The sequence below is a fragment of the Adiantum capillus-veneris genome, chromosome 10, assembly GCF_014529385.1.
Source record: "Adiantum capillus-veneris isolate H3 chromosome 10, ASM1452938v2, whole genome shotgun sequence".
Taxonomy (NCBI): Eukaryota; Viridiplantae; Streptophyta; class Polypodiopsida; order Polypodiales; family Pteridaceae; genus Adiantum; species Adiantum capillus-veneris.
The window spans coordinates 160,122,496-160,144,902 of NC_140940.1; the positions used below are offsets into that span (position 1 = coordinate 160,122,496).

Here is a 22,407-nt window from a genome sequence, read left to right on the forward strand (position 1 = left end):
GTTATATTGTTACTAGTTAGGGGAAGGTAGGAAGCACACCCAAAGTGACGGAGGGAGCTAAGTATAAGAGGTGGGACACGTGTCGCCTGATGGGGGGAAAAGGGAAGTCAGCTAGCTGTCGGGCTTGACAAGGAGGGAGGTATATAGGAAGACCGTAGGACAAGCCTCCAAAGGCTACTAGTAGACTTCAGAGATTCCAGTTTAATAAAAAAAAACAATTTTTTTAAAAACCTTTTCATGGAAAAGGTAAAAGCAAATAATACTTTAATGGAGAGAGAGAACAAAGGTTACAAAACCTCCAGCCATCGAGGTATTTTTTATTTTTGTCGCCTTGTGCAACCAATAAAGAAATAAGTTCCCCTCTATTAAAATACTCCGAATTTTCCAGAAACGGGACTTTTGGGTAAACTGCCATAAAGTACTTTTCTTAAATTCCTGGAAGCAGTAAAAAGAAGGTGTTTCGATTTCGAATATTCGTGTTTTTGAAAGTCTTTATAAATGCACTTTCTTAAAGAGATTACAGTTTTAAATCGTTGATGATTTATTTATTTACCCTGATCTGCTCTATTTATGTATTTCGTTTTTATTTATTTATTAGTTTTAAGTTTATTATATTCTTCTTTTGGATGTTGGAATGTTTTCCACAAATGATCTTTTTCTTTAATTAATCCTTTGTTTCTTTGTTTAGGCGCATTGCATTTTTCGACGAAATCGCAAAAAAATTAATAAACTGTCTTCCCCCCTTGTCCGCCAATATAAACACGCTTCATCGATAGACCTGTCTTTCTCTCTCCCTTTCTCCCTCGCGTTTCTCTCTCTCTCTCTCTCTCTCTCTCTCTCTCTCTCTCTCTCTTTCTCAGGCAGCAGGATTCAGGCTACGAGCTCTCCTCGCCACAGCCAAGGCTTCGGCGTTTTCGCTGCTGCCTCGACGTGGCTGGTGATCAGAAAGCTTGTACGTCCGCCATAACCAGTTGCCTGAGCGTCCCCCAGCTCGCCAACTCGAAGCATCCCCGTCAGAGGCACTTGCTTCCTTTGAGCCAACAGGTACTGTCTATCTCTTCATTGCCATCACCGACGAAAGCTTTATCAGAATCCTTTTCTGTGTACATAGCTGTCTGCCTACACATAGCCAGCCAATTCCTAACAAAATTCCGCCTATACATAGCTCAAACAAGGTGCGCCTGCACTTTAGTAGCTAGTGAACGAGGTGCCGCCCGGGCAGGTTGAAGGTGTGATTGTTGTCAACAGAAGCTGGGCTCGCCATATCTATTCGTAGCAGCAGGAGAAGTAAGGATCCTAGAGGCGCAACAAGCAGGGAAGCATCCACATTCTACGAACTAGGGTAACAGACACGGAGAGAAAGGAAGGAGGCGTGCTTCTCCCTATTTCATTCCTCACTCCCCTTTATGCAGAGGTCGATTTTCAGAAGATCGCCTCCTGAATTATTGGAGGGCGGAAACGTAAAGCCTTTTGCAAAAAGGCGACTCCTTTCTACTGTGTTTTTCCTCCACATCCATCGTATCTTTCAGGCATTCAAGAAGACCAACCAGCGTGATAGATAGAGAGGGAGACGGGCTGGCCAAGCAGCGCTCATAAATACACCCATTTCTCTCCTCAAAACGCAGCACAGCGCTGATGGCCTCCCCTTTCTGGGCCTCCTGGTACCATCACTCTTCCCTTTCTGTCTTGTTTTGATCGTCTCTCTCTCTCTCTCTCTCTCTCTCTCTCTCTCTCTCTCTCTCTCTCTCTCTCTCTCTCTCTCTCTCTCTCTCTCTCTCTCTCTCTCTCTCAACTGCACTAGGTCGTCATGCCACATTAGACCACATTGCGATGAATCGGAATCATTTCCATGATGTATTTGAGGTTTGATGGCCATTGCAAATGGACCATAACGCTCTTTTTGTTTAGAAGCCATTTCTTATCTTGCCAGTATCACGAGTAGGGGATACCCAATTACATTAATTCAATTGAGTATAAAGGAATGTATGTCTCTGTTTTCTTTTTTCTCTCCTTAATAAGGCTTCTCTATTTGATTACAGATTTGAAGTAGTTGTCTCCTGTCTGCTTGTTTCCATTTTGTGCATGTTTGATTTGCATGTGCTTGATACTGGGGGCAATCCTCATTGGCAATACATATTTTGTGTACTCGATGGAACTTGACGTTTGCATATTTTCTTCCTCATGTGCTTCTGATAGTTTCTAAGCATATGGTTTGTCGAATTTTCTCTCCCCACATACGTAATGTGATCTCTTGTTGTTCTCTGGGCAGGCATATGCTTTCTATCTGACGGTTCTTCCCCTATCAGCATTGTAGATAGCTGTACATGCATCAAAGTGACGAAGTGTGATTATTTTCCTGGGTACAAGTAGAGACCCAAGGACATTCTTGTCTACAATTTTTTGTAGTTAGATTAAAGTCGGGCAGACTCAAAGAGGATTACTGCGATGGCTTTTAGGTCGAAACCTAAACATAGTGGGGGATTGAAAGACCCCATGCTTCATATGGCTCCTGTATCAGCTGCATCGTCTAATGGGTTATTCAATTACCCTTCAAATGCTGGCTCGCACACTAGCACGACTGCACCTACTGGACCTGGATATGCTCCTTCTAAGAGAAGGTTGCCACTTCGCAAGGTTGAGAATGCATCGATCACGGGCTGGCTTGAAGCCATGAAGGACTCTTCTCCTCCTCGAACTAGATGCCACCCGCAGGTGGATGTATATGATAAGTCAGAGTTTGAAGCCATTGATATGGAGTATAAAGCATGGGCGGTGAGTGCTTTTCTTCATTTGTTTTGTCTGGTTTAATAGTTTTCCTACTTTTGTCACCCTGATTGTAAAGCTCCAAGGCAATAATTTTCTGTGGCAGAGCAGAATGCCTCCACTTACATTTGTAGGACAAAGGTTCTGTTCAGCAGTATATATATCCCTCTTGTATTCAATTAGTGCCGAGTTCCTGGCCTATGAGACATACGTTCTGCTGTCCTTTGATCAACTCTTGTTTGCAAAGACAGTAATTTGCATCATTTTCTTTTGTTCCACAGGCAAATCATCCTTCCGCAGTAGAGAATTTTGAGAAATTGATTGAAGCTGCAAGTGGAAAGCGTATTTTTGTGTTTTTAGACTATGATGGGACTCTTTCACCCATTGTTGAAAATCCTGAATGTGCTTTCATGCCAGATGAGGTTTGCTCGCCTTTGTGTTCTCTCTAGATCCTATTTGTTGCTGGAGAGCAATGCTTGTTTAACATACCTTACCCTATTGTCACTACCTTCAGATGCGCACTGTGGTGAAAGAAATTGCAACCCTTTTCCCAACAGCTATTATAACAGGAAGAAGTCGAGAAAAGGTACATCTTCTTTGCCGACACCACATTTTTTTTGATTTGGAGTGCTTTGTTGAGGAAAGACTGAAGTAGCAGTAAATTTGAGTTGTTCTTCATTGGCAGGTTTATGAGTTTGTACAACTACCTGAGTTGTATTATGCAGGAAGTCATGGTATGGACATTATGGGACCTGCAGAAGGCTGCAATGGGTGTAAGGCCCAAGGTATCAGGGCCTTAAATGAAGAGGTAGTTGCTAGTAACAGCACATATTTTCCCAACAAGACTTGAAGAAGTTTTGGTATTGGTGATAAGTTTACTGTGATTGGAATGCAGGGCAATGAGGTGGTCTTGTTTCAGCCTGCCAGTGAGTTCACTACTATTATGAATGAGGTAGTTTCTTTTAGTCATTGTAAGCCAGGTGTGGTGTTCTGTTTCTTGGCCTGAAAAGAGTTGTGGTATTATAGATCTTCAAATTGTTGGAGGAAAAGGCCAGCAAAGTTAGTGGAGCAAAGGTTGAACACAACAAGTTCTGTGTTAGCGTCCACTTCCGCCGGGTGAAGGAGGAAGTAAGAGCTACCTCCTTATTAGATTTTAAACTTTTAAGGGATCAGTTACTGTCAGGAAAATTTGATGATATTCGTCCTCTTGTTTTTTTCCTTTGTAGGACTGGTTGCCTTTAGCAGAGCAAGTTCAGCATGTTTTGAGATCATATCCAAATCTTTGCCTTACTCAAGGCCGAAAGGTAAATATCATGATCACAAACACTTTTTCAAAATGGGGTTTCAAAGTATGCAGATTGAGATAGGATGTTTGTCATTTTCTTTAGGTCTTGGAAGTGAGACCTTTGATAATGTGGAACAAGGGGAAGGCGTTGGACTTCCTGCTTAAGACACTTGGTGAGAATTATCCTGGACCAAGGCACGTCTCATTTTTGCTGGTAACTCTGCTGGAAGGTAATTTAGTCTCTTGTTTTTTGAGGTAAAAGGTTTTGGTAGCCGGAGCGATGTCTTCCCAATCTACATAGGAGATGATCAGACAGATGAAGACGCATTCAAGGTGAACACCCTGTCCTGTTTTCTTGTTCATGTGAGTTCTTGAGTTTCGGTTTCGCAAAATGACTGGAGTACGTTGCCTATCCTAGACTGTGGTACGGAGAAAGCATGGGCTGGCTATTCTGGTATCCAATGTTGTGAAGGAAACAAATGCCACCTCTTCTCTTCAAGATCCGAATGAGGTATGCAATCCCTTTTTAGTATGCCAAATTTGATGGTTTGAGTAAGCAATGTTTTGGAATGCACTTTGTTAGATTAGGGGTCTCTAGTTAACTGATAGAATGTTTGGATATTGTAGGTCCTTGAATTCCTACAATTATTGGTGAAATGGAAACGAAGGCACTTGAACAGACTTTGTAAATATCTGGAGTGAGTTAATCTACCCCTACAAGGGGGAAAAGGGACACTCAGTCCTTATTATAGAGAGCTAAATTAGGTCTAGAAAATCATTTATTGAAGCGGCAAACTTTGAACGGATCCTTTAAGGAGAAGGATTCGTTAAAAAGCTTCTTGCCAGTGTAGATTGATGCGGCTCGTAGAGGATTATCTTGAAGCTGGGGATTTCTGCCCTATTGACAGCTTTATATGTCCCCTACAAAAGGATAATTTTTCTGATTTTCAATAAAAGTAGCTGATGAATATATTATTTCCCAAGAGTGCTTGATAAAAATTGCATCAGAAAGAAAAACATGTCCTCAAAAGAGGATGGTAGGTAGAAAAGTTATAGTGACTCTCTCTCTCTCTCTCTCTCCCCCAAAGGTTATATGGTGCAGGTGAGAGAGAGAAGCTGTTGGATGTAGGTTCTCTCAAGAGCTTGCTCATCATTTTCATGGTTTTTGTGAAGGATGTTTTTGGCTTTCTAAAACAAGCCTTACTGAAGAAGGGAGCTAGGCATACCTTTGGCACTTACTGAATTTGTTTTTTTTGACATTTTAGTTTGTAAAGGAGACCTTCATCTAAGAGTCTCACATGGGTCCATTCCATTAAATTGTTTTAGAATGCCACCGTGGCCCTTCACCTTGTTGTGTTAATTATTGTGATAGAGAAGGTGGCTGTTTGCTGATTAGCCCCACCCATGGATAATGGGACTCGTAGCCATCTGTTTTGTTTTGGTTGTAAAGAACATTTTTGGATGTCCTTGGAATGGAATATGCCACACAGAGAGCAGTTTTGTTTTCTACCATATTTACTTTGATCTCAAAAGATGGGTGTCCACAGTGAAATTTTGAAAGAGTTTGTTTCGTCCTCTATTGTGCTTTCCCCTTTTTATTTGATGCCCGGGGCACTTATGGTTTTTTGTTTTGCCTTTGCTTTCAAAGTCCCTTCTCTATGATGGGGAGGATGCCTTACATAAGTCCAATGCCAGACATGTAGCCACCTAGGCTTTTTGTCCAAGGCCAAGTCCTTTTCTTTGATGGGATGATGATGGCATATAGCCCAAAGCTTGGCATGTAGCCACCTAAGCGTTTGCAAGTCCGTTTCTGGGTCTCAACTTTCAAGCCAATTGCTTGCTTGGATGTATGCGAGGGAGTGAATGGTTTGTACCTTCCACTTTTTGAGTCTTGTATATACTACTAATCAAGGCCCCCATTCATGATTGAAGTCCTAGCAGTGCCACTACTTATTTGTTTTTCAATCAACTTGACAGTGTTGTTTGTACTTGTCTAATGGCTCCAACCCCCCACCCCCCCCCCCCCCACCCCCCCCCTCCCTTTTTTTCTGTTTTTTTTTTTGGGTATATTTAATACCCCCCATAGTGCAAAGTAAAGCTACGGAGAAGAAAAGGCCAAGGGAAAGCTAAAAGAAAAGAGAAATAGAACGAGGCATGAGGCATGCACACATTGCATGCACGCTACACCTCCTCTTTATATTATATAAGGAGTACAATGACTCTTGATTTTCCCATGTCAAATGCTTCTCCCATTTTCTACACTAGCACCTTTATCTTTTGCATTTTACATTTTAGATGTTTTGAAAGGTTTCTAAAGAGAGAGAGTTAGGCATACATTTGATTTTCTTTTTCTTTTGGGACTACATGACTTTCCTTCTTTCTTTCGGAATGCCAATGTGAACCTTCACCTTGTTATTATCGATATTGATTGGACAACCTTTTTATTGAAGCATTGAAATCTTCTTCTGTTTTTAACTTTTGTCAATGGGTCTCTTGGCCTTACATGACTTACTTTGTTTTCCATTTTATTGTTTTAGAATGCCAACTTGAACGTTTCACGGTTCACCTTGTTTCCATGGTGGGGACCTAAAATAGTCACTATTGTAAATGTTGTGTCAATTCATTTCTCAACGTGGGATTCCAACACGGTAGGTAGATGATTGGTTCTTTGAATGTTTCCCATTCAATAATTGGACTCTATTGTGCCCAGGTCTTGTTGGATTGTGATGTTTAATGTCACTTTGAAGAATTGAGAGAGAGAGAGAGAGAGAGAGAGAGAGAGAGAATATGTTAGATAACAAAGTTCACTAGTACAAGAGAAGACTTCACTAGTACAAGAAAAGGGCCCTTGATACACAAAACTATTGGCTTTCTAAACCAAGGTGAAAGTCTCACATTGGCATTTTAGAAGTAAATTCATGTAAAGCTCCAACAATCAAACACAAGACAATTTTAAAGCTTAAATCTTTTAGTTAGGTCCAATCAGCATTGAAAATAATAAAATTTTTATTGAAATGGACCCATAAGAACTCTTAAATACATCAATCAATGAATACTTTTTTTTTTGGGTGCAAAACTCACAATTGAGCTCGAGCGGATGGCAAGGTAAGCCCTGAGAAAATCATCTGAGTTTTGCCTTTTACTTATCATATATAATATTTCCTTATTTTCTTGTACAATCTCCGAGAAGCTAGCCACAGAGAGGTTGCTATCAAATGCATGGTAGTTCTTTGCCCTTCTAGATATTACTGAAGTAATAATATCTGACAATTTGAGTACAAATTAGAAGTGCAGGATTTTGAATTGTTTCCCACCAAGGCACAGAGCCTTCTTTAGAAACCCCATCTTCCACGTTCTTTGTATCTATTTGCACACTTTCCCTGCCAGGCGTCTAATTGTTGGGCATTCCATAAAAAGGTGGGCAAGGTCTTCGCTAGGGTACAATGAAGGGACATTGAGCTCTTTGATGTCATGGCTTTCCCCTGTCTTGGGAAGGGGAACTGATTGAGGAGGAATATCAAGCTAACTCTTTGATGTCATGGATTTCCCCTCCTCCCAAGGAATATCGAGCCAACTTTTTCCCATTTAAGGCGTGGCTTTCTAATCCGTCCTTCCTCAAAATTATTGCGCTCGTTGGGCAAGGTGCTACATGTAAGGTCCCACCAAGGTTTACTTGATTTCACATGGTTCGGTAGTGATGTAATAATTGTGTAGGGTATTTGGGAGTGGGGATGCTTATTGAGGACCTTTTAGTTGTAGAAAATTAGGGGTGACTATGGTGGCTAACACTTGAAACTTGTGTTGGGTTGGTAAGGTCAACGCCAAAGTAGGAAATGTAGAACTTAAAAAGTCCTTGGAGTACATGTGTGCCAACCAATTGAGAAAAATTGCAAAAATCAGCTAACTCACTTATAAGCATGCTTATTTGCAGACACCAACTTCAATAAGTACCCTCTACACTTTGAACTTATGGAATGTCTCAAATGATCACAAGGATTGTATTCATGCTGAAAATTTGTGAATTTGCCTCATAATACTGATGCATCACTATCAAGCGTGATAGCTGAAGTAGAAATTTTGAAGTTCAAAATTGGGTGTGACTTGATAGTTTGCGTACAAATAGCTCTAAAAGAAATATACCAAGTTTCAATAAACATGAACATGTGGAATTTGAATGGTGGTCAAAATGAGTGCAATTTTCTTGAATTGAGTGTAACTAGAATCTTTTAGGCCACATCTGGTGTCATTGCATATATGGGTTTTATTGAATGTGCATAGGTTCTGGCTAGCCTTAAAATGACCAAAATATCAATTGCTGGCTATCCCCCAACTTTTAAGCATGTTTATTAGTGAACTCCATCCTAGAAATGAGATTTTTTTCATTTTGAGTTACCACCACTTTACACCTGATATTTTGAGGCAGCTTGTCAAAGTTTGGAGAATTTTGGAGCTCAACGTTTTGGAAAAGTGCTAAAACTTATTGAAGACTGCTAGATTTTGCAAAATTTGCCCCAAAACTTAGACTTGAAATTCTAACAATATGAAAATCAAGGGGTGAGCATTTTATCATTGCCCAGAGGTTTGCCCATCTAGAAAGAGAGCGAGAAACCTTTGAAATGGCTAGGAAGCTATAGGGATATTTTGAAAAGAACTGGCAACCCAAACCCAAAAAGCTACGAACAAAGAATCCATCATGCCAACCAAGTGATGAACTTCAAGAAAGATTGGATAGAATTTATGAGGGAGAGGAAAGTGTTCGGCAAAAACATCAAAGGGATAATGATGAAGAGAAAGAAAATCTCAAGAAATTTGAGATACCCTTTGGGAGACAACTATGGAGGCAACACAAGAAATGGCTAAACCATCAATCCAATATCGCCACCTTGACAAGCTCATGAGAAAGAAAAAATTGACCCTACCTAGGAGTCTGCCATATCATCCCCAACCAAATTAAAATTATTACAAGATGAAAAGCATGCTACTGAAGGAGTGGAATCCAATGTACAATAAGAAAGTCCAACTAAACAATCTATTAAAAATTTGGAAGATGACATCAAAGGACAATTGTTTTTTTGAGCCTAGAAGAGCTACACAAACCAAGTGGCTCACAACATGGTAACATTGTCAAGAAATCTAATGCTTAATTTTGGATTCACCAAAATTTAATCTATGAAAGGAGAGAGTCTTCCTTAAGAGAAAGATAGGAAGGAGATTATAGGGGGCACCAGGAAGGAGATTATAGGTTGTGCCACGTTAATTTCTTTACACAATTACACATTAAAACCATTAGAATCATGCAAATAAATCAAAGAGAATACACAATTAAGATTGAAAACTCGATGAGGATTGGATTTTCTTGGAGCCAATCCCCCCTCCAAAAGGACCTGTATTATAATCCTCTCAAATGAGAGCTTTGCTACAATACATGTTTGTGCTCTTGCAGAGCCTTTTTTGAATCAAGTAAAATTCCATGGTATAACCCTCCTTCCCAAACCCTAGACACCCAACGGGGAGAAAGGAACTGTGGGAAAAGAGGAAGATGAAGGTGAAAAGAAGTATTTTTCAAGCAAGAGAATTGATAATCTTTGTAAGCTTGCTCATGGGCAAGCTCTTAGCATATTTTAGTAATAGAATAATAGAGACGGAGAAGAAGAAAATTTCATTGGCTTGGATTTGCATCCATAGCCAAGAGCTTGAGCATTGAGTCCGTCTCTAGAGAGAGAGAGAGAGAGAGAGCTTGCTTTGCCAACTTGGGCACTTGAGTGTGTGAGAGGAGCAAGAGAGCCAAAAATCCAACGAGCCCCTCCTTATATGCTTGTGTAAGTGTACAACTAGTCTTTAGCTAGAATGCATATAACTTGACCAATGAGGTGGGAACACCTCAGAATGCACCTCAAGCTTATCCTACACTTGCCCTACCTTACCTTTCATGAAGAACTCCCCCCCCCCCCCCCCTTGTTTTTTTTTGGACTCTTCTTGGCACTTTCAGATTGTAAATACAAAGCCATTTGACCCATTAAACTCTATTTTAGGTTTAACCTATGGTAGCCTTAGTATATAAGGTACCGAGGTCATTTTGTAAAGAGAACTTTATCATAATCTAGTTTTTCAGCTTCCGTCGACTGTGAGAGAGAGAGACAGAGAGAGCGCGAGCTTCATCCTGGCGCAACTCCTTGCTCACTCATCGTGTTAGAGATTCAACAGGCTCGGAGAGAGCTACGCAACAAAGCCAAGCATTCCACGCGAAACGGAGCACGCAAGCTAACGCATCTACGAGCTATTTGTGGCCGTAAGTGTATCAAACAATGTCTGTTTTTTAAGTGCAAGTAGTCATTAGAATCGTGGCGATATAAGCTACACATAGATACTCATAGATTTCAGTTTCGGACACTTTCAAAATTTTTCTCTGTCTTCATATGCGTTTCCCACAGATGGGTTTGGAGTGACAATTTTGAGTGTAGAGGCTTTGGGATAGGTGTATCCTAGTGAGGGGATGATGTTACTTAAGTTTCATACGATTTTGGTATGATTTGGTGAGTTTCCTTCCGTTTGTGTGTATGTAGGTTGGGTGGTGTAGTTGAGAGGAGTGAAATTCCTAATTTTGGTTTAGTTGGCCTTCCAGAATGTTGTATGTGTGGGATGGTCTTAGCCTGACAAGCTAAAGCGATTGCCTCTGCGTGCCTATCGTGACGTCTGTGTCCTCAATTGACATTATGTTGATCTAGGTAGTGTTGCATGCACTTTATAGGTGGTGTGATTCTCTCTCGCAACATTGGCACCGTTGCCAGGGACACAAGGACTTGAGTAGGTAATCCTACTAACACTCGTGTGATGGTTGCTTGCTTTAGTTTCGACTAAAGAGAGTATTTTTCGTAAGTGTATCAGAAAGAGGATATTCCGAGATCAAGTAGACATCCAGGAAGCGTGTGTCTTGCCAAGGGTCTGTGACTAGATATATTTATTTTGGATTTGTAGTATTAATTGTAGATTACTCATTACACTAGTAACCCACACCAACATTCCTAAATCAAATCCAATGCTAGATATGATCAATTCAAGCATTCACTTTTCCTAGATCTGTGTTATGGCCTTTACAAGCAAAAAATGCTTCAAATTCAATGTAATGTGGTCTATTTTCTTCCTAAATGCTTTAGATCACAAGGGTGCACTCATATGCATCTTTTGACCTCAAATCTGGCCCACAGGGCATTATATGCGATCACAAATTTTGGATATCAAAATTTCTCAAAATCACCACTTTTTGACAAGGAAATCCCATAAAAGAGTAAAACCCCCTCTGGAATTGGAGCTGATCTCTTGAGACAGCTAATTCCAGTGTTAGAAGTTTTCAGTTACTAGTGTGGGAAGATTTCAGACAGTAGACTGGACAGGAATCAGAGACTAGACTGAAATATGGATACTAAAATAAGAATCAGACTTATGTACTGGAAATAAGGTTCAGATTCAGATTCAGATTCAGAAGATTGGACAAGAAGTAAGTATAACTGAAATATATCCCATGATTGGGATTACAGATCAAGATTACAACGAATATGATTACAGAGAGAAAATACAGCCAACAATACTGCCAATGATTCTCAAGTACAATTATAGCCAAAGCGCTAACCTAAGTGATAACAATTGCCAACCCGATTACAATGTAATGGGCCCTATTTATACACTTCGGGTTTACTGTAGTAATTACCATAGTAATTACTAAGTAATTCGTTGCCCATCTTCTAAGAAGACATTCCCACATAGTGACTATCTAGCCGTCTACATCCTTCCCTTCTTTCTTGAATTTTGGCAAGATTCCAAAATTTCTGAAAAATTCCCCTATCTGATTCTGATGTGAGACTGAAAAATCCATCGTCTGGTTCTGATGTTGGGATGCCAGCTTGACCACTGATAGAATGGCCATTCAAATATTACGAGTAGGAGTTCAAGAAGGACCAAGGATTGGACTTGACCAATGATAGAATGCCCATACAAAGATTGAGAGAGGCAGCGGAAAAGGCCAAGGTGGAGTTGTCATCAGGCCAAGGTAGAGCTGTCATCTTTCCCTGCCTGCTGAGAAGAAAAGTCGCCCACTGAATTCTGAGATGGAACTACCCAGTATCCTTCCATTGGACCGTCTTCCGTTTGCCTTTTCCCTTTGACTTGGACGGTGACTAAGAAGTCCCAGTACCAGCTCAAGCTGATCCCGTCGGTCGGTGGTCATCTCTACTTCATAAGGCATGAGAGAATGATAGGTTTTGGTATCAGGATCATAGAGTGTACGCCTGCCCTTGCTCGGTCTGGTTCTAGCTAGCTTATGACAATGCGAAGAAGTATGGATCCATCCTTCTAGAAGAGGTTGATTAGTTTTGACTCAAGCTTCGAAAAGAATCTCAGCCATCTCCCTGTACTGTGGTGCTAGACCCGGCTTTGCTGCAATGTCTTTTTCAGGTAATTTGGAAGATTCGACCATAAGTTGTAGCAACTGATTAGTAATCCTGGTCAGTCCTCTGACTTGAATCTTCCACTGGCCCATAGACAACTGAATCCTATGCAGCTCCTCTTTCAGTGCCTGAATGTCATTGATTTGGAGAGCATCATTGAGCAACGTCTGCCAAGTCTTCCATTCCACAGTTGACCGCTCATACCAATCTTGAAGCTCATCAGTAATTTTGAAGTATGTGAGACGATCAACTGGTTCTTGATGTTGAGGATACAACGCTGGAAAGAATCTTGGCAGCTAGGTTTCTCTTGATGGAACAGCATACAAGAGAACTAGAGAATCAGGCACAAATTCTAAGAAATTGAGAATAGCCTGGTTCTCCTATTGCATCATCTTTCTGGTGATTCTCACTAGCTGGAACAGTGTTCGGAGAGTAGTTGCCTGTGCTCCGACTAACATTCGTGTCTGAGGTCCTTTACTAGTGGCTATCTGGTCCTCAAGAATGGCTTTGACTCTCTGATCCAAAACAACTATGGCAGTTTGCATTTGCACCAAAACTTCCTTGAGTTGTACCCTAACATCCTTCATACAAGGGTAAGTTGGTTTGTTACCCAACAGAAGTTTCAGTTCCAGGGCTAGGGAGAGACAATCTGCAGTAGACTGCCTTTGCCAGTGCGGGTTTGCCACTCTCTCATCAGCATTGAGTATCCATTTAGGAACTCGTTTAAACAGTTGGACTGTACTGGGATGCGCAGGTAGTCGGCAAGCTTCTTTATCATGGAAAGATGCTGATTTCCAATGTTCTACCATTTCCCTGGCTCCCACATATAACCTTTGAAATCTTTCCAAGTCAGTCAAGAGATCATCATCCTCCAGATACTGTCTGGTGATGGAGGCATGTTGATGTCTCAGTTGCCTATTTAGGGTAATGAGCTGCAGTGAATGCTGATGATCAACAACTGGTCCCTCATCCTGTACTTTCATTTTCCCTTTAGCATCTCTGCTGAGATGGGACTGATCAGTTGGTTGATTCCGAGTTTGACTGGGCTGCTGCTCTTCAGTCTGCTGATTACCCGACTGGTGCTCTTTGTTCAGTTCTTCTTGCTGGCCCTCATTCTGGTCTGGCTGGTCTGGCTGGCCTCCTTCATTTGGCCCTGTCCCACCAGTACTAGGTCTTGGAGGTGGGGCATCATCATCATCCTTTGTATGCCCAACTTCTTGATCATCCTCCTCCTGATCAGCTTCATCTTCTTCGTCTTCTTCTTCCTCATCCGGAGAAGTCTGCTACTCAATATAATCCATTATAACTTGGTTCATCAGAGCATTATTGTACTCACTCACCTTGTCCTGCAAATCGCTTTGCATACTTTCCATCAAGGACTTTAAATTCTCTAAATTGAAAACAGCATTGCCTGATGGGTTTAAAATTTCAGATAAGCTGTTATAAATGTATCTTTCATTCAGAGAAGCCTTCAGAGCTGTATGGTGCAGTAGCAGTTTTCTGAATTCCGCCCGCTTCATCTTGAGCATTGTTTCAGCCCGCTCGGCAGCTCTCAGTGCTTCATTCCTTTGACTCTTGATTATCATTATTTCAGATTCAGCCTTAGCTAGCTTTTTGTTCAACAACTCATTAGTCCTTTCTGAGTGAGCTTCCAGTACCCTGTATTGTATGTTCTACTCTTCTTGGGCTTTCTGGAGCTTTTCAATCTGATGCTGTGCTTCTGTCAAGTTAGCTTTGAGCTTTTTGACTTCCTCTTCTGATCCAGTAGCCTCCATCAGTTGTCCCATACAACTGACAATGGTATTCCAAGAAGACTGTATAAGGACTGAACATCTGTCTTTGACTGTGGTTGCATCAGAATCAGTAGGCTCATAAATTGCCACTGGAGCCACGTAGGGTAGAGTTGCATAATCATCTTTGCTGAGCAGAAGATGCCCTTTCAATTGCTGAGTCTGCATTTGCTGCAACTTATCCTGTTTTACCAGTTTGCAGAAGGTTTCCAGTATTTGTAGTAACTCCATTAGGCAAAGTCGAGAACGCTGGACCTTTCCCTTTGTCCAGTTGACTCTTGCCTTTGTCCCTTGACTAGTCTGCTATCTTCTCAACAGTGGCTGGCTTGCCATTATCTTTCTCAGACCCAGTAGAAACTGTATTTTTTACAACTGACTGGTCAGGCATAGTCCTCTAAGCAGATTGCTGCTCAGTCTGACTCACTACAGCTTTCTCAGTGGTTACTGCCTTGACCTGGCTTTGTATCTGCTTCAAAAATTCATTGCTTTTTGTCAGTGTAATTTTTGGCTTCTTTGAACTGCCAGTCTCTTTTGCAGTTGCTTTCATTTTCAGGTCGGTTGAAATGTTTTGACTGTCTGTTTCCTCGTCGTCTGAGGACAGTTCAATTTTCTTTGGTTCAGAAATTGGCTTCTCACTCCAAGCCTTCTTTACCTGCTCATTAACATCTGCAGCAGTAGCCCACTACAGGAATTGCCAAACATACCAGGCCTTGAAAACAGTTTGAGATTTTAGCTTGGCAGTCTGCTGGAGTACATTATGCGAGAGAATTTGACAAAGGTTGATAGGAACCTATGGATCCTGTATCTTGGCCAACAGCATAGCAAACAATTTTTCGGATACATACGTTGGGTTGTTCTTAAGGCTTACTGCTTCGGCTACAAACCTGTAAGCAGTGGAGGCTTCCAGTCCTACTACTGGAACTCCTTGAGCACTTGCCTTGCGCTTTCGTCTAGCTGTTTCATCCTCCTTCAGAGAGATACTTATTTGCTGCACAGTTGCCACAGAAGGTTTGGGATCATTGGGCACCCGGAATGCAAATGCTATGGCTTCTGGTGTCACTGACACCTTCCTACTATTTACCATGGCACTGCCATTTTCAGTGTCAAAGGAATCAAGAACTTTCTTGATGATATCTGCATCAAAAGCAATTCTTGTAGCTTGCAACACAACTCGAAGATCCTAGAGTTGTAGCAGAGTCATTGCTTGATCAGTAAATACATAACGCTGGATTTTACTGTATGGGATAAGAGGAAGGCTTGCCTTTGCCTCAACAACTATGGCCTGGGTTTCCTCAAGAGTCTCCTGTATCTTCTCTGAGCGTTTCCTTCTACCCATACACTGTGAGGTTGATGACGATGAAACAGGCGAAGGAGAAGATGACTTACTTGTCGTGTCGAAGCCGTTTCTTGGTGTCGCTGGCAAGACTATCTAACAGTCAACTGTCTCGTCAGAGGTCGAAGTTTGCGGCTGCAGCAAAGAAACCTCGGAGCTTGGCAATGGCGAATGGTTAACAGGAGGGAAGCATCGCGCAACAGATTTATGAGGAAAAATGCTAACTCTCCTGACTGTTATACGTGTTCGCGCCATAAAAGCTCCACCACTCGCCGCTCCTAGACTTGTGTGCGTCTTTGCTATCGTGGCAGACATGCATTGGACAAGACTGCGACCCATCTTTGTAATAATTACCACTGGCGTGCCATTTGACCGTTGGGCACTCAGAAATTGGAAAGTGTGTCCATACTGGTACTAGACTGATTTCCAGTCTCGCTCAACCATACTGGTACTGATTCTAAGGTCAGCCCGATCTGGTCCTTCTGGTACTGGTTCTGAAGCTGGAACTGGTTGCACGTGAAAAAGTCCAAAAATGTCTGATTCCGGTATCTCTTGATCAGCAACCTCCAGTTACTTAGTACCTTGTTCTGGCCCAGTTTCTCTGGTCTCTGAATAATAAAGCCTGATCTTTGCTCCATTATATACTCATGGCAACATCAGTCCAGATAAATCTTTCAGTCTGACTGTGCCATTGGAGAAGACCCAATCTACCTCAAAAGGTCCTGCCCAGGCAATCTTCAAGTTCGGCTTCTTTGGACCCAGTCTAGACTCATATAGAAGCACTAAGTCTCCTTTCTGGAATTCTCGAACTTTAATTCGGCAATCATGCCAGTGCTTCCTTCGTTGTTGAACAATTTCTTGTTCCAAAATAGCCCTTTGCCTGAGTTCATCTAATTGCATGAGTTCATCCAGCCTCTTCTTAAGATTATGGTTGAAGTCTAATCCATACTTCACAGCCATTCTCAGACTGAGGATTACAAACTCCATAGGAACCACAGCTTCAGTACCATACACCATTCTGAATGGTGTCATTCCAGTAGTTACCTTATAAGCTATCCTATAAGCCCATAGAGCAGTTTGAAGTTTCAAATCCCATTGGTCTGGTTTCTTTTGCACCACCTTAGTAAGAATAGTCTTTATTGTCTTATTGCTACTTTCAGCCTGTCCATTGCATCTGGGATAGTAAGGAGTAGATTTCCGATGCTTGACTGAAAGCATATCCAATAGGATTTCCATAGTGTCATTGATAAAATGTGTTCCTTGATCGGTCACAATCTCTATTGGACATCCATATCGGCAGACAATATTCTCAAATAGAAACCGTGCAGTTGACTTGGCTGTGTTGTCAGGAAGAGCCTTAGCTTCAACCCACTTGGTAACATAACAAGTAGCCATTACTATGTACTTGTTCTTCCTGGGAGTCACCTTCTTAAAAGGTCCCATAAAATCCAGTCCCCACTTCATGAATACTCCCAGTGGTTGTATTGGCATTAAGGGAGTCATATCTGCAGCTGTTGGTAGGTCCATTCTTTGGCATATGTCACAAGTTTTACAAAAACTTCTGACATCAGCAATCAGTGTTTGCCACCACAGACCAGCTTGCAGAATCTTCTTGTAGGTTACTTCGTTGGAAAAGTGTCCACCAGACTCACCATTATGCGCTTCTAAAATCACTTGCATTCTTCCTTCCATAGGGACACATCGTCGAAGTACACCATCCACACCCAGTCGATAAAGTAATCCTTCTATGATGGTAAATTTCAGGCTTTTTATGATCAGAGATTTCTTCTGATTCTGCTTCCAATCCTCTGGAAAGGCACCTTGGGAAAGGAATTGATAAATATCATACCATTCAGGATCCACTGATTCTCCTGCCTCTAACTGAAATAAATCAGCATCCACTGGCTCATCTCTCAAGGGTAATTCTGAATATCCTTCCGCACTTCTTGAAAGAAAATCAGCTCCACAATGGTTTCGGCCAGGCTTATGGAAAATTCTGAATTCAAATTCCATAAGGAACATCATCCATCTTATTAGCTTGCCTTGAATAATGACTTTGTTAATCAGAAACAGAAGAGCTTGATGATCCACATAAAAATGGAATAACTTTCCCAACAGGTAATGCCTGAACTTTGTGGCGCTAAAAACCATTCCGAGGGCTTCTCTCTCAATAGTCGTATAGCCTTGTTCAGCCTAACTGAATCTGCGACTAGCAAAATAAACCGGATAGTCTGTTCTGCCATCTGGCTGAGCTAATATTGCCCCCATTGCCAATCCTGAAGCATCTACATGTACATGGAAAATAATATCCCAATTCGACTGCCTAAGGACTGGTTTACTGGTAATGGCTTTTTTCAAATTCTTGAAACTCTCCTCACACTCGGCAATCCAATTGAACTTACTCGTGTTCTTTGTAAGCTCATATAGTGGAACTGCTTGAGAAGCAAACTTGTGTACAAATCTTCTATAGAAATTCACATAACCCAAGAAAGAACTCAACTCTGAAGCAATTCTGGGTGCTTTAGCTTGCTGGACACACTGTATTTTGTCATTGTCCATATCTATTCCATTGCAAAAAACCACATGTCCCAGTAGCTGTCCCTTCCATACTAGAAAAACAGATTTGAATGGATTCAAACAAATCCTCTTCTCCTGACAGCGTTTAAAAACCATCTCTAGGAATAGAAGGTGTTGTTCCTCATCTGAATAGACAGTGAAGTCATCCATGAAAATGGCAAGGAACCGATGAAGAAATTCATTAAACATCTCCATCATACACCGCTCAAAAGTAGCTGGTGCATTGCACAGGCCAAAAGGCATCACCAAATACATGAAAACTCCCCACTCAGTGATAAAAGTGGTCTTGACTCTATCTTCAAGAGCGATCTGTAACTGGTTATAGCCGCTATAACCATCCATGAAGCTATACATCTCATATCCTGCAATCTCATCAAGCAACATATCAGTAAAAGGTAAGGGAAATGGATCCTTAATAGTCTGGGCATTTAGTTTCCTATAGTCGACACAAACTCTCAATTTCCCATTCTTTTTGGGAACGACGACTATGGGAAATAGCCAATCACTGCTTGCCACTTCTGTAATGAACCCAGCCTTGAGAAGATTATCAATCTCCTCCTTGACCTTCTTTGCATAGTTGGGTTCATCCGGTATCTTTGCAATCTTACTGGCCTAGCATCCGGTTTCAGTGGTATTCGGTGCTGACAGACTTCAGGATCTACTCCCTTCAAATCTGTATGTTCCCAGGCAAACACATCTTTAAAGTTCTGGAACATTTTCCGTGCCTTTTCCTTCATTGCCGGGTTGAGGTGCTTGTTAACCTTGATCATTCTGGGATTTTCCTCTGATCCCAGGTTCCACTTTTCTACTTCCTGATCGTCTTGAAGCAACCAGTTTGGTCTCCCTCTTCGTTTGGTCGATTCGTCAGCGTAGTCCCAGGATGGTCTATTCATTTCTGAATCATTATTCTGATCCAATGGGTACTCAATATACTGGTTCCTCTACTATACCAGTATTAGCTGGTTCCTCCATCCTTCAAGTTAGCTGAACTGTTCTTTCCCCTGCATTGACTTCGGTAAACTGATCAGGGAATTGTCTCTTCTGCTTGTCAGCCTGCTCTTTGTTCAACAAGACTGCATTCAAGTCGATTTCTGCCAAAGGGAATATGTTCATAGCCGCTAGCATTCGCTCGATTTTCTTGGCTCTGTACTTCTGACACAACTCCTTCGGCCTCAGTTCCTTTTTCCAACTCCTGGTATTGTTGGTCTGGATTTGGATTCTACCACCACTGGCCCCTTCTATGGTCAAAGTTTGGTTTGCATAGTCATGAACAACATGTGCTGTTCTTAACCATGGGCGCCCTAGTAGCATTCCATATGCTCCCTGCACATCGAGGACTGGGAAACTGGTTTTGAATTTCTCCCTCCCAACTCTTATCTGCATGTTTTCAATCATACCCGTCGCCTGTACGACTCTATGATCTGCCATTCTTACTTTGAATGGTGCTGGTTTCATATTAGTGATACCCATTCTTTGCTGAAGATGGGCTCCCATTATGTTGACTCCTGCCCCTCCATCCAGGATAACGCTTGAGAGAGGTTCCCACTGCTTCCTGACCTTGTAGTCTACCTGAATAAGTGGAACTTCATCATCCCGGACAGCCGTCAGGTCCACTATTCTGGCCTTTGCCTCAGTCTTCCTACGCTGTCTGATAAAGTTGGCCACCTCAGGCAAGGTCTTTCTTATATCCTCCAGCTCTACAGTCAGCTTCTGAATTCTATCACAAATTTTCACATGAATTTATTCTCTCTCTTGGTTAGACTGATTGTCAGATCTTGAAGAACTGGTATCTTCACACTGCCATTCTTCTTTTGCAGTGCTTCTACTCTTTCCATCCACTCCCATTTCATTAGCTAGTCCATGTACCATAGCCAGCATGGTCTCTGTCATGGCCGGTACTGATGACTAATCTTTATCAGTCGATTGGGCTGATATCCTTTGAATGACTCTAGCTTCGGAACTTTCTGGCTGCTCTGGCAGCTTCTTAGCTAAATCTTCCGTGATTTTAGCTGCTAGTTCCCGCTGCTCGTGTCACTCATCTACCACCTTTTCTTTACCTTTGGCCTTCCAAACTTCCCTTTGTTGAGCCCACTTGCTGCTGTTAGGATTGACTGGTACTTATGAAATGTCTGGGATTTCTTCAATGACTACTCCCTTGCTCCTGGTAACCACCCTGACTGGGACTGGCTCTGGTGCCTTAGCCTCAGTAGTAGTCGTTACAGGTGCATCTGGACATTGGGCTGCAAAATGACCATACTTCCCACAAGTATAGCAATTCATGCTCCTGTTCTGGAAGTTGCATCTTCCTCTTCCTCTGCCCATTCCTGGTTGGTATCTGCCACGTCCTTGACAAGTACCACTGGTACCTGGTCTCTCCTCTTGAGCTACTTTGACTGGTTCTACCTTCCCTGGTTTAGTGTAGGCAACCACTGACAAATCCTTTCCTTTCTTAAAATGGTGAATTCTGATGCCACAATTATTCCATAGGTGACCAAAGGCCTTGCAGTAGGTACATTGTGGACATTCAGTGGAGATATGGTCCTTGGATTTGCATCTTGAACACCAAGTCTCCATCTTTCGGACTGGCTGTCTTGTGTGGCTAATTTCTGCAATCTGCCTAGCCATCTCTTCAATTTTCTTGGTCCATGATCCCTTCTTTGATTTCTCCTTTGCTCGTTCATTGGAGCTGCTATCGGAGCTACTGGACATTTCACTAGAATCAGAAGTTTCAGTAGCAGAGCTACTGCTACTAGTCCTTCGCTTCTTGTGGCTCTTTTCCTTGTTAGCCTGATGTTCCAGCTTTAATGCCCTTTGGACCACATCATTGAATTTTTTTTGTAGGGGCTGGTACTTCTTGTTCCCTAATCTTCTTGCTTCTAAACCCATTCAGGAACCATGCCCTCGATCTCTTCTCAGATGGCGGTTCTTGCAACTGCCTGGTTAGCTCTTTTATCTTTTCCACATAGCTGTGGACTGACAAATTCCTATGTTTGATCTTATCTAATTCACAGAGAATATCTTTGTCCCCTCTATTGTCGGAATATTCCAACCTGAAGGCCTTAAGAAATTTGTTATATGATCTCAGCTTGCATGTAGGGTAATGGTAATACCATTTCCTTGCTGCCTCCTTCAAGGTTTGTGGAAAATATTCCCCCCAATCATCTTCATCAATGTTTTTTAGTTCAGCATACTACTCGAAAGCTTGTATGTGAACATCTATATCATCCTTTTTCCCCCCTTTGAATATTGGAAAGGAAAACTTTAGAGAAGCTGTGTAATCATTTCGATTACTACTGATCCTGCCACTTCTCTTCTTGGCTTCAGAATGACGCTTGGGAGCCTTCTTGCAATTGTCAGTGTCAGCATCCCAATCAATCTCTGTCTCTGTCTCAGTATCAGTGTCTTCTCTGTTTTGTCTGCTAGAAGTACGGTGACTTCCCTTACTGCCCTTGGTATGCTCATCTCTCTGGCGAGTCTGAGAATTTTTGGAACTCTTTGCCTTTCGTGCTTCCCGTTCTGCCCGTCGGCGTCGAGAATGCTGGAGTGCTGTGAGTCCTGCACCTCATCAGTCTGACTATGCTCCTCCTGAGCCTCAGTGTCAGTCATTTTCTCTTGCTTAGGGTTAGACTCTCTTCCTGACTCTTCAGGAATGGGGTCCACATGAATGCTAGATTTCCGGCCACGATTGGATTTTGGTGCCATTGCTGAAAACTTCAAACTAGGAGAAGAGTATTTTAGTCAACGAGCTTCAGCTCGAGCCACCGTGACGCCAAAATGGAATTGGAGCTGATCTCTTGAGAGAGCTAATTCCAGTGTTGGAAGATTTCAGCTACTAGTGTGGGAAGATTTCAGACAGCAGATTGGACAGGAATCAGAGACTAGACTGAAATGTGGATACTGAAAGAAGAATCAGACTTATGTACTAGAAATAAGGTTCAGATTCAGATTCAGAAGACTGGACGAGAAGTAAGTATAAATGAAATATATGCCATGATTGGGATTACAGATCAAGATTATAGCGACTATGATCTATAGAGAGAAAGTACAGCCGACAATACTGCCAATGATTCTCAAGTACAATTATAGCCAAAGCGCTAACCCAAGTGATAACAATTGCCAACCCGATTACAATGTAATGGGCCCTATTTATACACTTCGGGTTTACTGTAGCAATTACCATAGTAATTACTAAGTAATTCGCTGCCCATCTTCTAAGAA

General features: G+C 41.9%; 1 protein-coding gene across 5 annotated transcripts; it reads left to right on the forward strand.

The window, feature by feature from the left end:
* The first annotated feature begins 903 nt into the window (after nucleotides 1-903).
* Nucleotides 904-5,023, forward strand: LOC147449961 (putative trehalose-phosphate phosphatase C). 5 transcript variants are annotated; one of them, XM_086522302.1, is made up of 13 exons: nucleotides 1,030-1,044; nucleotides 1,166-1,661; nucleotides 2,457-2,772; nucleotides 3,045-3,185; nucleotides 3,278-3,349; nucleotides 3,449-3,571; nucleotides 3,659-3,715; nucleotides 3,790-3,891; nucleotides 3,990-4,067; nucleotides 4,152-4,221; nucleotides 4,311-4,381; nucleotides 4,467-4,559; nucleotides 4,676-5,023. In XM_086522302.1, exons 2-13 carry the CDS (start codon nucleotides 1,636-1,638, stop codon nucleotides 4,748-4,750), a joined length of 1,224 nt encoding a protein of 407 aa, XP_086378428.1. In that variant the 5' UTR covers nucleotides 1,030-1,044; nucleotides 1,166-1,635; the 3' UTR covers nucleotides 4,751-5,023. The 5 variants fall into 5 exon arrangements, with proteins under 5 accessions (XP_086378429.1, XP_086378427.1, XP_086378430.1 ...); XM_086522303.1 differs by having other exon boundaries at nucleotides 904-1,661; nucleotides 2,270-2,772; XM_086522301.1 differs by having other exon boundaries at nucleotides 904-1,661.
* Nucleotides 5,024-22,407: the final 17,384 nt, after the last annotated feature.